Source organism: Nannobrachium achirus (genome assembly GCF_963921795.1).
Source record: "Nannobrachium achirus genome assembly, chromosome: 18".
Taxonomy (NCBI): Eukaryota; Metazoa; Chordata; class Actinopteri; order Myctophiformes; family Myctophidae; genus Nannobrachium; species Nannobrachium achirus.
In genome coordinates, this window is record NC_137825.1 from 40,705,471 (window position 1) to 40,720,702 (window position 15,232).

At 43.3% G+C, this 15,232-nt stretch overlaps 2 protein-coding genes across 2 annotated transcripts in view; one reads left to right on the forward strand and one right to left on the reverse strand.

Moving 5' to 3' along the window:
• Positions 1-1,219: 1,219 nt before the first annotated feature.
• grem2b (gremlin 2, DAN family BMP antagonist b) lies at positions 1,220-1,726 on the forward strand (the record flags this gene model as incomplete). The annotated part of the gene is made up of 1 exon (XM_080747028.1): positions 1,220-1,726. The coding sequence occupies one exon, from the start codon at positions 1,220-1,222 to the stop codon at positions 1,724-1,726; it is 507 nt and encodes a 168-aa protein (XP_080603154.1).
• A 4,971-nt stretch (positions 1,727-6,697) lies between these two features.
• Positions 6,698-15,232, reverse strand: part of fmn2b (formin 2b) — a gene marked incomplete at both ends in the record, with an annotated part of 121,970 nt that continues 113,435 nt past the window's right edge. The window contains 2 exons of the mRNA XM_080747426.1: positions 6,698-6,724; positions 7,471-7,552. Coding sequence (XP_080603552.1) covers positions 6,698-6,724; positions 7,471-7,552 — 109 coding nt within the window. The remainder of the gene's footprint in view (positions 6,725-7,470; positions 7,553-15,232) is intronic.

Here is a 15,232-nt window from a genome sequence, read left to right on the forward strand (position 1 = left end):
CCTCTCAGCTCCAAGAACTCAGAACTGTGGGAATCTGTGGGAGTATGAAGGTTAATTTATTCTATAAAGCTTAAATTAACCATAAGCTTCTTAGAATTGCCGTGTGACCCCTCTGTGTATCTACACTCGCACATTTACTAATGTCTATGGGTGTGTATGCGCATGCACTATATATTGCATACATGCATGCCTATTAGAAGGTAAAGTAGCTATAGTAGACCTTTTTAATCCCTCTTGCTCTAATGCCATAAGGAGGTCTAAAGGCCAAGTAAGATTTATTATACAGCATTGCACTCAGTAATGCACTCCTTGTAATTCTAAGAATATAGTCATTGTATTCTAAACAATACTTATCAAAGACTGACTTTTAAAGTGTAATTAAGGTGTAGTTTATATGGATGACAACATTTGAATGTTGCTCTTTTTTCAAAATGAACATTTTCAACAATGTTAATGTATTATATTAGGGTAAATAACTCTTAAAATGTCCCAGCTGATTCATGTATGAAATTAGTTGTGGGAAATTCAATTGTCCATTGTTACTCTTTGAATACAACAATCTATGAATAAAAAGGTTGCATGTGTCACTTGTGTCTGAAAGGTATAACTATAAGCTCACAAACCAACAGCTTAGCGAGCTCAAATTTGACCCAAAAGGGCCATATGTGGCCGGATTGGTGGCTTTAGATGCAGTGCAACTATAAGATCCCATAACCAGCTTACACAGAGCTCAATGTGCTGTTTGGTGACCCAGCCAGAACCGTCGACAAGTGAGAGTTCGGTCCAACCATAATATGATGGCATTCCTATAGCAAAATTGGTTGCACTCGGTCACCACTGACCTGCCAAAATAGAGGCCTGCAGTTCAGCCTGTTGAACCACAGCACACATCTCATCAACTAGCATGGCTCGCGTTAACAGACCCAAATCTATTAAGTGTATGGCTCTGGTGAGCGCTGTCTGTTTCTTACCAGACCCTTATAACACTGGGTTTCTTGTTTACATTAGAGTAGAGAGCGATGAGTGGAATTGTGGTAGCACACACAAGAGGGAAGAGAGAGGAAGAGAGAGATGAAAGACAGTAGTCAAAACAAAGACAGCAGAGCCCGGGGCAACAGTCATGTCAGAATAATAACTCCAGATTTTACAAAACTGCTTCATGTGTGAACTACCGCCTCACCATGTTTTGCTTCTTCTCGTTTCTCTTCACCCCCCCAGGATGTATTGGAAGGTCTTGCTGTCAGTCCTGGCGGCCGGCTTCCTGTTCGCCGTCGGGGTCGAGTCGCGCAAGTCCCGCCCCCAGGGCTCCATCCCCTCGCCGTACAAGGGCGGCAACGGCAACACCTCCGACCGCCGCACGCGCAAACAGGAAGTCCTGGCCTCCAGCCAGGAGGCGCTGGTGGTGACGGAGAGGAAGTACCTGAAGAGCGACTGGTGCAAGACACAGCCGCTGCGGCAGACGGTGAGCGAGGAGGGCTGCGTGAGCCGCACCGTCATCAACCGCTTCTGCTACGGCCAGTGCAACTCCTTCTACATCCCCCGGCACATGAAGAAAGAGCAGGAGTCCTTCCAGTCGTGTGCTTTTTGCCGGCCACAGAAGTTCACCACGCTGACCGTGGAGCTGGACTGCCCCGACCTGCAGCCGCCCTTCAGACACCGCAAGATCCAGCGGGTCAAACAGTGCCGGTGCATATCGGTCAGCGTGGCAGACTCCGGGAAGCAGTGATGGAGCTCCAAGAGAGTCATGGCTAAGGGATTCCGGAGCCTCCTAATAAGATATATATTGTTAATATATACAATCAGATGAGGCACTTTCATTTAAAGTGCCTTGCAAGTAACTTGAATGCATACAGTACAGTACATACCCAGTGGGGAATAAGCCCTGATTGTCATAGTGACTATGCTATACTCCATGAGCTGCTGTACTCAACACTGGGCATCTAAAGCTCAAAGATGAAGAACAACCATAAGAAAATCATTTTAACATAGACTTTTTCTTTTTGCCTTTTGAAATGATATTTTTTTTTACACTCGCAGTAGCCCATCACCAAATTCTACTGGTCGGAGAGGCTGATAATAACCCACAATGGCCCAGAAAAAGAGTCTTTGTCTTGTTTTCAATCACTGCATTTTGTATCCCTAAATGTCATCATACCAAATACTTACAAAGAGGGACTGAAAATGGCTGCTGCAATATAGAGGCAGACGAGAGTGGGTGACATCTGATGAAACAAGGACTGTGGGGCCCAAAGTTAAATGTGACACTGGGAACCAAAGATTAAGCCTAAGATTAAGATTAAGCTCACCATCACCACTTCGTCATACTGCAGTCCTCTTGCTTTGCAATGCCCAACGATGCTTTTCAGAACTTTGTACAGCTCTTATCACACCGGTGTTTACTTGGAGTGTGAACTGATCCTTTTATCCCTAGAGATGAATGACACAACATCTTCTAAACATTGTATCTGGGGACCAAACTGTATGCCTGTACATTTCTGCTACATTATTTACTGAATTAGTTAAACGACAGGTTGTTACAAGTGAGATGCTGATTATACGCAACAAAGCCCACAAGCCGGATAAAAACACATGCCATGACATGCAAACTGCAGCTAGATAGCCGACTGCACAGTCAGCATGATAACAGTATCATAACAGATATGATGCATGGGTACAATTTTACCAGGTAACACCAATCAACAGATAAGGACTAGAAAATGGGTTACAAGGAAATTGTGGTTGAAAATGACCAATTGCGTAGGTTTTTAAGATGAACCCATAACGGCTTATGCAACAGAAATGAATGAATCAAGCACCACTCCCTCACATCTTTCCTAATCATCTCAGTCAGGGTTTTCCTGGAGGTTCCACCCTCGATCAGCATGGATGTTTAATACTTAGTACTGGGGACCTGCAGCAGTGGTTCTCAAAGTGGGGGGGCCCCAGAAGTCCATGGAGAGGTTTCAGGGGGTCCCCACTCCAGCTACATTTATTGTCAGTTAGAAAGAAACCGAATGGACCAAAGGACCCCCTCGAAAAGGAGATGATACGTCTCAAAGGGTTTATCCTCTCAATAAAGGTACTGACCGATATGCACCGGCACTGTTTGACCCGCTGGATAAATGGACCCTCATACTGTAGATCTATAACTCTAAGAGTGTACACATGGAACCAAATGGAACCCCAAAGTTATGGGGGTCCGTGGCCACAATGCATACCAAACTGGGGAGCCTAGGTCTGCACCTACACTAGTAAGGGGTGGGGGTATGTATAGAACCCGAGTCTGCACCTAGAATCAGTGAGGGTGAGTGTATATATGTGTGTATGGAACCTATCAGAAAGGGTGGGTATATATAGGCTACTAGAATATTTTTGACAAGATTTTAGAAAGACAGGTTTGCATAATCTGACATCATAGTTTTGTCTCTTAAAAGCTATGACGTTTAAAGTAAATTGTATTCAGAAATCTTGTGAACTTTATGGGTTCCATCAGCGGTTATGTTTTGATCAGCACACATGACAAATGGCTAGTAATAATGAAGTGAAAACAATGTCGTTTGGTGGGATATTTTGTTCACATAGTTTTCTCTTTCAAGGCCAGTTAAAGGGATTCTGTGACACTGAGCATGTGAACATTTTGCTTTACTAGACCCCGTGACAACATATGAAAAGGTTTAAGCTAACTGCTTCCATTGTCTCATTGTGACACAACCCGTCACCTGCCATGTCAGCATTGTGTGAAGATTTATAATTTTGAAGTTGAATGCATTATATTAAATGTTAGAACACCATTAGATATGTCAAACGATGGTACATTACAAGAAAATGTGTACATATATACTGTATATACCTTTAAAAAATAAATTATATACACTGTACTAAATTCATTCAAGTACTCAACTGTTTTGTGTAAACCTCTTTTTTTTGCACGCACAAGTTCTTCATTTGTACAGTGGAGATAAACAAAACACGTGGCAGATACCAGATACAATCCTGAACGTATTATTAATGAATCAATTAATCCTTTTTATTTTACATAAATTACACTGCTCTCGAACCCAAAGCAGACATGTTGTGCTGGTACACAGGTACTAGAAACACACTTATTGCACGTGAAGCTGTTGAACCTCCCACCCGACATCTACGTCCTGTTCATGCTGCAGAACATTAATGAAACCAACAAGTCATACCATTCCAACAGTTTAAATACTTCTTTACACTGATTAAAACAAAAAATAGAGGGATTAAAAGTCATTGCACACTGCTGTTTTTTCGGACGAATATAAGAGCGAATTTCGGAGCACGTAAATAAAGAAATCAACCTCACGTTATGTCAATCACATTTGCACACTGCTGCCTGTTTTGCATTTATTTTCGGACCACTGGGTCCCTTGCTCTCTCTCTCCTTGCCCTGATAAACACATTTCGCAACGAAAAAAATGCAGCAGTGTGCAACCAGCTTTAAATACAATAAGTTCCTTTTTTTATTATTGTTTTTATGATTTAAAAGAGTGAAAATAGCCCTCCTTGTGAGCTTGTAGATCTGCCATTTCCGCTACTTTTGTGCAACATAGGTGAAGTAGGGCATTCATTATTCATCACTAAAAGGATGGATATGGGGTATCTGCCCTACACACACACACACACACACGCACACGCACGTACTTTTATGATGGGTGTCACTCAGGCAAGAGGCATGACTCTCATTCCCGACATCAACTCACACATGTATGTCTACTTTGATCTTCTTTTCCCATTTGAAGAATGGAAAACATTCTTACAGAAAAGTCTGTACAAGCACATAATACTGTACCTGCTTTCAATGTCCCATACCTAAAAGCACGCCTACTTTTGAGAAGGCTATAGTGGTTAAAAGACCCAGAGTCTAGTATTCCAATACCAACTCATCACAAATATCATGTTCTTTACAATAGAGGTCAATTCAGATGTTTGCAGAATTTGGGGAACCAATCTCGGCCGAGAACAATCACCATATCGTGGTGGAGAGGTTTGAGAGTCCTAATATACCTGGAGATGTGTATGTATAGTCTGGAGCCTGGAGCTCCTGGTAGGGTCTCCCATGGAAAACTTTGGTGAGGTTCCAGACTAAATTGGGTTCAAGAATATTCCATGGAAAAGCAGGTCTGTAAGTAGTATAGCTACCCTCCCCAGAGGAAGCCCAATCTCTGGATCCAGGCCCAAGAAGCGAGCCAGGACGGGTACAGCCTGAAAAGGCAATGTTGATGTCTTTCCATCATGCGTGTCCACCACCTATGAGAAGAACTATTAGGGGTCGGTTGCACTGCCAGAAAGCTGGCAGTGAAGGTGGTCCATCTAGGCCCTCCTCGATGGATACAAAGCACACGTCTGTCGCTTTGTTTCTGAAGTTGAAGCCAGCTCAAAGTATTTGTAGCTGCCAGTGTGAACAGCAGTTAGATCTGGTGGGGGCTTACCTCTACGCACAGCAGAGCCTCTGCAACCTGACTCCTGGAGAGAGAGGGTCCTGGACCCACCTCTTCTCTGGAGTTGCCACACCATGCAGGTATGGGAATAATCAGAGCCCGGTTGAGTGCCGCTACATCTGATTCACTGGAGACCCTGGATGGAGTCCTGCAAGGCACCCACCCCCTACTGGGAGACTGCAACGCACTGGTATCATCGCTGTCGGGCAGAAACCATTATTATATTGTGACGATTGTAACTTTTTTCTTTTTTTTTAATTAATGCCCTACTTTATCATACTACAGCGTCAAACAAAAGTATCAAAAGTAGCCGATTCACAAGCTGGACACGTGGCACAAAGGGATGCGTTTTTAGCATTTGAATTTGTATATTGAAAAGTAACAGTTTTGGACATATGAGGTTTCCATCCGACAGAGATATTACTGCTATAGAACAAAGATTACAGTTTTTAAGAATGCATTTGTCTTGGTCAAATATACCCAATCCTTATCTCGCAGGTATAAATGTGAATTTTAGAGGTTTGCTATGGTCCCATCGAATCGTGAAGAGACTCTGGAACAGTGCACCAAATACTAAACACAATGTGTACTGTGCATCACACCACAAATGTATGGTACTGTACATAGGTCTTTATTTTAAACAAGGAAAAACAAAATAAAATAAAAAGAAAACATTTAAAAGGAAGATCCGGAAAAAGACAAATATATATTGCTTTTAAAACACTTCAGACTCACTCATGTGTGCAGTTATGGATTTGTGGACAAGCTTGAATAAGAGGGCATTTCACAAGGTGTACAGTGTAGGCTGCAGATGTGATCGTTCCTTTCAATCACTATTCGTCCGTCAAGTTTAGGCAAGTTGGGTGCATCACTGCCTCCATAACTTACATGATCGCCGGATTGAGGTGCACTCTACAACCAAACAAGCGCACCTGCCGAGACCAGAATCACAGAATCCATCCTCAGGTGTGTTGGGAAATGTTGTCAGATGGCTGGAGAGGTGGTGCAACGTAAGGCAATGGGGTCCAGAGAGCAGGCAGGGCTTGGGGGACTGGACAAAGTTAAAAATAAAATAGAGGGGGCTCTGGTTCAAGTTTATAGTCATCTGCTTATACTGTACATGCAGTCCATACTTGTTCTGTGTCCCTGCGTTTCATCTTGTAAGTTTTTTTCTTCTTTTTTTGTGTGTGTCCAAGTGCAATCACTTGTGTGAAGTCCCGAACACATATACGTCCTCAGATCTTCATGCCCAGCTTGGCTTTCTGTGAAACGGAGAAAAAACATTAAAAAGAAGGAAAACAAAACAAAACTCTCACACATTCATAAAGTATTTGCTGAACAGTAAAACATCTGCAGAATGACAGTTGAGAAATGTTGAATGCTTGGAGTCAAAATTACAGACTAAAGCTGACTTTACCATTTCCTACAAATTACTATTCAGACATTTAACATTTAACAGATCTTATCCAGAGGGACTTAAAAGGTTCAATGAATGGAGTGAAACCTAGTAAACAAACAACAGTGTATAGCCAAGTAAATAGAGTGCAGAGAAAACAATTAACTATAGGTGCTGCCATTTGAGGTCAAGCAAACGGTAAAGTCTGTCTAGATAAAATAATATACAAACAAATATGCATCTTCATAGCATAACCAGCATCTACCAGAAAACAGGCAACAAGAGGTGATTCAAGGAATGAGTAGAGCTACAGTAAATGTACTGTAGGAGATGAGGTGAAGTCTGAAGAGGTGAGAGATTTGCCAAAAATATCAGATCTAAAAGCTTACAACGCGTCGCAATGCAACCAGTTGTGAGCTTGTAGAAAGATATGGAAGAGATTTGGTAGAGCATTCTGTACTCTCTCCAAGTTTCTTAAGTCAGTCTATGGACTCCAATTGCCTCAAACTAATTTCTCCGAGCTTCAGATGACCAAAATGATACATAAATTAATATATTGTAGTACTGTATATCTGAATAAAACAGGATAACATAAGGTTCAAGTCAACGTACTATGCCAGAGGCGTGTTTGGGCTTAACACTGTAGGTGGCCTTCTCCTTCGCTTGTCTGAAGCACTCCTCTGCTGCTTTTAACCTGGAGAACAACAAGTAAAGTAAAAAGTGTTAAGTCGAAGGGATCATTTCAGAGAATGCTGCAGCAACAGCCATACATACCATGGTTCTAGACAAGGAGAACTCCCTTCAACTCATTGGTTGTCAAAGTGTGGTCTGGGGACCCCCAGGGCCAGGGGTATCAGGGGCTCCCCAGATAAATTAGTCACTTTGACTATTCAAAAATAGCAGATACAAGCTCATAGCACATCACTATGTACCACACTATGAGCTATGTAGATCTATTTTCTGAAAAATCTTAAATGTGTGCAAATCTTTGAATATATCCACCTCTTTCCGCGGGAATTTACTGGAGATTTTTTTGCACCACACTTCCGGTTAACAGCAGACATACAAGCTCACGTCGCGTCGCAGATGCAACCGTTGTGAGCTTGTAGATCACACTCGGCTGCTGCGCCGGAAGCTCTGTGCAACTTCTGCGCAATGCACGATGGGATGTTGGAAAGTTGTGGATACATTTTCTAAAAGCAATACTTTTTAACACAAATCTCTCTTTCTGGGGGGTCTCTAGCAGAAGATATTTTCAGATGGGGATCCGTGACAAAACACATATCAATTTGGGGGTCCTTGACATGAAAAGGTTTGAGAACCACGGTTCTAACTCGAGTCAGGCTTTTGTCTCTTTCCTCTTCCTCTCTGTGTATTATACTACAACATGCCCCCCCCCCCCCCCCCCCCCCCCCCTCACCATAGCGTGCTGTGCTGTAGCTGTTGGTCTAGTTTACATGACAGAGTTATGAGTTGACCACTGAACGTTCACCCCTTGGAGACCGACAAACACTCACTCACACACCCCCACACCACGGACACACACATGAACAGACCACTCACTCACACACCCACCCACACACACACATGCACAGACCACTCACACACACACACACACACACACACCATGGCTGGTCACACATGCACAGACCAGGACACAAGAATGGGAGACAGATACTGTAGGCTTGCACACACAAATTGCTACCCCCCCCCCCCCCCACACACACACACACACACACAAAGGAAACTGAGGAAGAGGTAGCCATACATGTAATGTACACAGCGCACACATACACACAGCCACACAGGGAGGTAGGTGTTGAGAGCACATCAGTGCAACAGTAGCCAACAGGCTCCAATAAACATTAAGGACCTCAAGAGGAAGAAGCAGAGAAGAGAGAGGAGAGGGGGGGAGAGGGGGGAGGGGGCAGGGGGTTCATCCAAACACGAGGAGAGAAAGAGACAAGTGAAACTAAACATAGCAAAAAATGTAGTCATGAATAATAATGCATATTATAATGATAGTGAATCTGACTCCAGGATAACAGTGCATGGCTAAATATGGAGTAAGTTACTCATCACGAGAGAATAAACGCGCACGTGTGTGTGTGTGTGTGTGTGTGTGTGTAGGTGTCAGCAGAGAGATCCAAATAAGGTCCGCTGCTGTATGCTAGGTCACACACAATATTGCACACGCAGGGTGGACTCACTCGACTGTGAAGGTTTAGCATGAGATGCACGCACGCACACGCACGCGCACGCACACGCACACGCACACACACAGGAGTGGAGACAGACAGGATGAGTTTGTAGACCATGGAGGACTGGCATGAGAAATCAAAGAGAACGACAGAGCAGGGAGAGGATGAAGAGACAAGAGATGACTGGACACACACATGAACATGATTACTGTGTGTGTGTGTGTGTGTGTGTGTGTGTGTGTGTGTGCAGTGTGTGTGCGTGCGTGCATGCATGCATGCGTACCTCAGACAGAGAGAGAATGAAAGAAGGAGGTAGGGAGAGAGAAAAAGAAAGGAAACTAGAAGCAGTACTCTTCCTAGTACAGGTCTCCGACAGGTCAGGTTTTTGTGGCCTCAAAAAATTATTTGAGGCATTTTGTTCCAAAAATGTGTTTTACAAAAGTTGACCTTCTGGTGGCGCTCTAACAGGACAATGTGAAAAGGGAGGCTTTTTTTTCCTCGACCTAGTGGTAATGCATGTGCAAAGTTTCACAGAAATCGCATATTTTTTCTTCTCCGCGTGAAAGACAAGACTTTAAACGGCCGCGAACAGGAGCTGCGGCGCGTGCACGGCTCCACCAAAAAGCAGGTAAAAACAATAGGAAAGATCCATGGCAGTTAATCTACATTAATTATGGCGAAACTCTGGCAAACTTAAGTGGAATTTCTTCCTCGGCTTAATGGGAATGTGCGGTTTCACCAAAATCGCACGCTGCGTTTATGATTTGGGGCATTTTGTTCAAACGGACCAATCCTGCAAACTTTGGAAGCCAATCTTAGCCAACCAGGATGGAATATGGAAATTCTGACAGATCCAGGTTGATGACATAACTGTAGAGATACGGTCTACCGATTTGCGTGATTTTTGGACAAAATCCGTAGCAGTCTGTCAAAAAATGTGTTTTGCAAAAATCGGACTCATGGTGGCGCTAGAACAGGCCCATGTGAAAAATGTGGGGCAGCGGTTTTGAAATGACATCCAGGGAGTGTACGTGCACAGTTTGGTAGTGACCGGGGCCAACAGAGATTAGCTGGTAACAGACGGACGAACATAAGTCTCCCCGATGTCCCATGCCTTCGGCCTGGCGGAGAGTAATAAGACAGAAAAGGAGACAAAGAGAGGGTGAGAGATAGCAGCATGAAAGAGAGAAAGAGAAATGGAGGGAGAGAGAGTAGAGGTAGAGAGAGAAAAGGAAGAAGGGAGAGCAAGAGAGAGTGAAAGAGAGAGGAAGGGAGAGAGACAATTAAGATTCCTGTGTTGGCACATCTGAACAGTAGACAAGACAAACAACATCTCCAGCTGCTTCCAATAGAACACATTCAAATACGACCAGGGTTCAAACTCAATTTGAAAAACATTAATTCACATAAGACCCAGGGTTCAAACTCAATGTAAAAGGTGTCACAAGTCACCATCCTGTCCATCATCTAAATGTTTTTCTTTTGTTTGCCTTTTAGCCTACAGTACATGCTCAATGTACAAATCTCCTGTTTAACTCCTATATCGTTCTCCTAACCTTCTGTGTTGATTGTACCTGTGGAGCACTTTGGTCAACTAAGGTTGTGTAAAATGATTGATTGACTGATTGATTGATTGATTGATGGATGGATACTTTAGCACGAAAAATGCCTGCGATGAATTATATATGCAAATTGGAGCAATATAATTGAGCATTTGAACTTTGAAATATTTTTTTTTTATTCATTTTCCCAAAGTGTGTGTATGTGCTACATCGGCCACATACCACACTAACAGAATCCATATACCTGTATGGCCAAGACAGCCATATCTGTGTGGCTGGTTCTAAAGACAGGGATCTCCATATATGGGCATAAAAGGGATCATACATACAGTATGATGGCAGACTTTCACATAACGAATAACTGAGTAAGCATGTTTGGGGTCTCACAGCATATCTCCATATACAGTACATGGGTCTCCATATATGGGTACCAGGGGTCTCCATATTAAAAGGGGAACTGGTCCGATATACATCACTGGCCAGATGGCCAAGACACGGCGCGACCTCGCCCTTTAGGGGTCTTACTGGTAATAACTGTATACCTGCAGAACATTTTACCGTATATCCATTTCCTTACATTGCATCTACTTTGGACAGAATCAATGTCAAATAAATAAAAAAGAATACATCATTTAAACATGCATTGATTTGCAAGGTATGCTTGGGAGTATACCCATAATGGCCTAGGAGAAACTCGGTGTAAGCCAAACATCCAGTGCATTAAGAGCCCTAAATCCAGACTTGAGATAGACACACTGCTTTGCTTTGTGGTTTGGGGGAATGAATGAATAAATGTATGAGTGACTGTGTTTTATCTGCGTGTCTGCTATTTGTATTCATTGACTCTAATCAGGAAACCGCATCTTGAGCACTGCTAAGCTAACCGTGGCGGTACAAGCTCTCATACTGCCACAGAGGGGATTGCACTCTGAAGCCAAATTCAAAATACTCCACGTTCTGCCCCCCAGCCTCCTCCACCCGCCTTACAGCATGGCTGTGTTACAGTAAAATTGGCGACTGTGACCATTCTTGTGGACTTCACATGACATCAATGTCCGAATCATAGACTGTAAAAAACTATGGTGTTCCTTGTTGGAGTGCCCGTTGGGCAGATCTTTATGCCCATACAACAGTAGTGATTTCATCTCGGATTCACAAGTATCGCCAAACGTATTTAAAGATCAACTTGTATTAAAGCATGGGCTTTCTTGGACATGAAATTCACTGTGTGTTCAAGTATTCAACAAACAAGAAAAGAGATTGGCTTCCTAGTCAACGAAATACATTAAAACAACTTGAAAATAAGCTAAACAAAACCATTTACACTAGGGTGTCCTAGTATAAATCATGTATAAAGTGTGTCCTTTGGTGGGTTTCAAGTAGTCCTTTATGTTTTGAAAACTTCCCGGGCCAACCACAGTATTAAATTGTCCGGTAAATTTCTAAAACCAACGGCCCTCATTTTATCTACTGTTGAAAAGCCTGATTGCACAATTAAAACCTGCAGTCCGCAGGCCATTTCTTTTTCCTCCTGCAGTGCAGTAAAAACCCCAGTGGGTTCAGTGGCCAGTCTCCCCCCCCCACCCCAGTCTGAAGGCATCTAAATGAGAACAGATAGCATCTAATGTCAAACATATGGAGCCACGTTACGGGAGAGTGGCACTCAGAGAAGCATGTAAGTGCAGTGACAGAATACTAAAGCAGTGACAGTGACTGAATACTAATCACATGAGCGGTATACATCTGAATGTGGTTTCACATTCTGAGGACGGAGAGCTTGCTGGCTCATCTTGTGTGGCGCTTAATATAGCCACAGCATTACAATACATTCATTCAGTACAATAGCTAAATAAATTCGGACTATTCCAAACGTGTCAAAGTGGATTCGTCTGTGGATGAACTGCACATCTCTGTTTATCGTCTTATTGCTCTGAAAAAGATGCTTGTTCATGGCTTGTGGTCAAGCGTTGTAGCATTAAATCGTTAAGGGAAAAAAAAACACCACTACTAACAATGTGCTCAACTCTGATCGCAAATGCTGAAATGGATGTAATTTCCATACAAAACAATAATGTGGGGAGAAAATGTTCTCAACATAACTTTAAACCTCACTGGTCTGATCATTGTGCTCTTAGCCTGTTGAATTCATTTTCAATAAAGAATTTAAATATAGTATTGTCTGCAAATTGCCAAATCGGCCTTCTTCTGTTAATGAGATGTTTAATGAAGAAGCTGTATATTACTAAACTACTAAAATATTGGGTGCACAAAACGTGTGTATGTATGCGTGCGTGTACTCATCTCTTTCAGTAGTGATCCGTTTCTTTACTCAGTGTGTATTCAGGACCGACTGATTGATCGTATGCGTTTAGCCTGCTTGTGTGGCGCTGATCTCTCCATGCTACGTTACTAACTAATGTATGGAATCCTGCCTTTCTCTGCCTCCCTCTGTCACTACAAAGACTCGGACCATCACTCACCGAGGTGTAACAAATCTAACCACACTCGGCACTGCGCACACACACGCACGCACGCACGCATGCGCGCGCGCCTTTGGGCTGTGTGTTGTGTGTGGTAAGGTTAGAAAATAAAGCACATAAACTTCAAACAAAACAAAAAGGTAACTCATTTCACTTCGGTCTTAAGTCTTCTGTAGAATTTCTTGGACAATGACTTGACGTTCCGTATGCCGCGATAAAGTATGTGCGTGTGTCTGTTTCCAATAGGGCCTGACAGATACCTTTCTGGAAGCGAACGGAGATGGAAGGAGGGTACGACAGCAGGGGGTGGAGAGGGGATGATAACTTATGAGGGAGGAAGTGAGTGAACTCAGAGTGATTTAGCCCCAGCTGATGAGCGACCTCGACACCGTCTGGCCAGACGCAGGCGTTGCTCACTGCCGCGTATTTGGTGCCTGAAGACTTTCACAAGGGGGCAGAACACATTGTGGTTCAATGTGGGTCATTAGTCCTACTTTACCCACTAAGACCTGAGGCCTAATTCTACGAATGCCTTGTAAAACAGTAGGGTTTTTTTGGGGTGCAAGGGACCCCACAAAATGGCTGCGCTATACAGGCTGGATGTATGTACTGTATGTGGAGATGGTTTCCACCTTATTTGGCAAATGGAAATAGTGATCTTTTGAAATATTTCCCTTGCATTATAAGAACATAATAAGAACAATGTTGAGAGTATCACTATAATTTGTTTTTCATATATGCACAGAGGATAAACTATCGATATATTGTATTTACTGGTTGTGCAGACTGTTCCTGCTTCAGTATATTTATGTATACAAGGTATACACGGGTACAGTGTACACCTTGTACAGGAACACAAGAAAAACCTTTTTAGCTCAGGCATTGGACAGAATTGGTCATAATAATGAAAGAAAATAAAACAAATACCATAATTATTTGTATGTATGTACACACACACACACACACACACACACACACACACACACACACACACACACACACACACACACACACACACACACACACACACACACACACACACACACACACACACACACACACACACACACACACACACACACACACACACAAATAATTGTGACCAACCAACCCCGTTCTAGACGGCCTGGCAGTCGGCCACACTGTAAAAACCGAAGGGAATCTACAACCATGTACAGCTATTAAATGTCATTCTGGAAATACACAACTCCTCATAAAGTGCACAGAAAATATCAAGTGTTATCACTCCATCCCATTAAAATACCCAGGAGAAAGGTGCGCTGTACTGCCCTCAGTAGAGCACATATCTCTGCCAGGAGGCGTCAACTAGTGCCCCCTGCCATCTTTCTGTCTGACTTGCGAAAGCTCAGACTGAGTTGAATGTGTGTTGACATAAAGATTATGAAGGAGTAGCACAGGATTACCAGTTGTACATCATCTACCCTCTCCTATTCCTTCCACTGTACTCATTCATTGTCCACCTCCGTCCATCGTTCTCTCTGTCCTGAATCAGTTGAATGTTCATGGACATTAAGACTCGAGCAATGTGGGGGTTTGGGAGAATGTTGTCATGTGCTTCAATGTCTGCTATCGGTCCTTGTCCTGTTATATCCCATAAGATGAATAAGGAGCAGTGTAATTGTCTAGATGGTGGTGGGACATATTCCATTGCCTGGTGGGACGGTAGCGAAGGTGAGGCTCCAATGTGATCAGCCTGTGCCTGTGGCATCAGTCATCTACGACCTACAATCCATTTTCTTTTTCAAGGAAAATGAGTGGAGTTACTTCTGTGGTGTACAAGGCAGTGTGCACAAAAAAAATGGCACTGATCCATCCTGTAGTTTTCATGATTAGCTCTGGACATGCACACACCCACACACACACACACACACACACACACACACACACACACACTCCCCCCCCCCCCCCCACACACACACACGCACAGTGCCATAGACCATTTCTTTGACAAGAATTCAGGTGCTTGGCCTGCTGTGAGTGTGCACAAGAAATACGAGTCGTATGCAAGATTAGCTGTGGACAGACGGACACACACAGGGGTGAAAACATGATCATGTGGCAGAGATAAAAAGCAGCACGTACTGAACCCTTTGACTGCATGTTACAATGG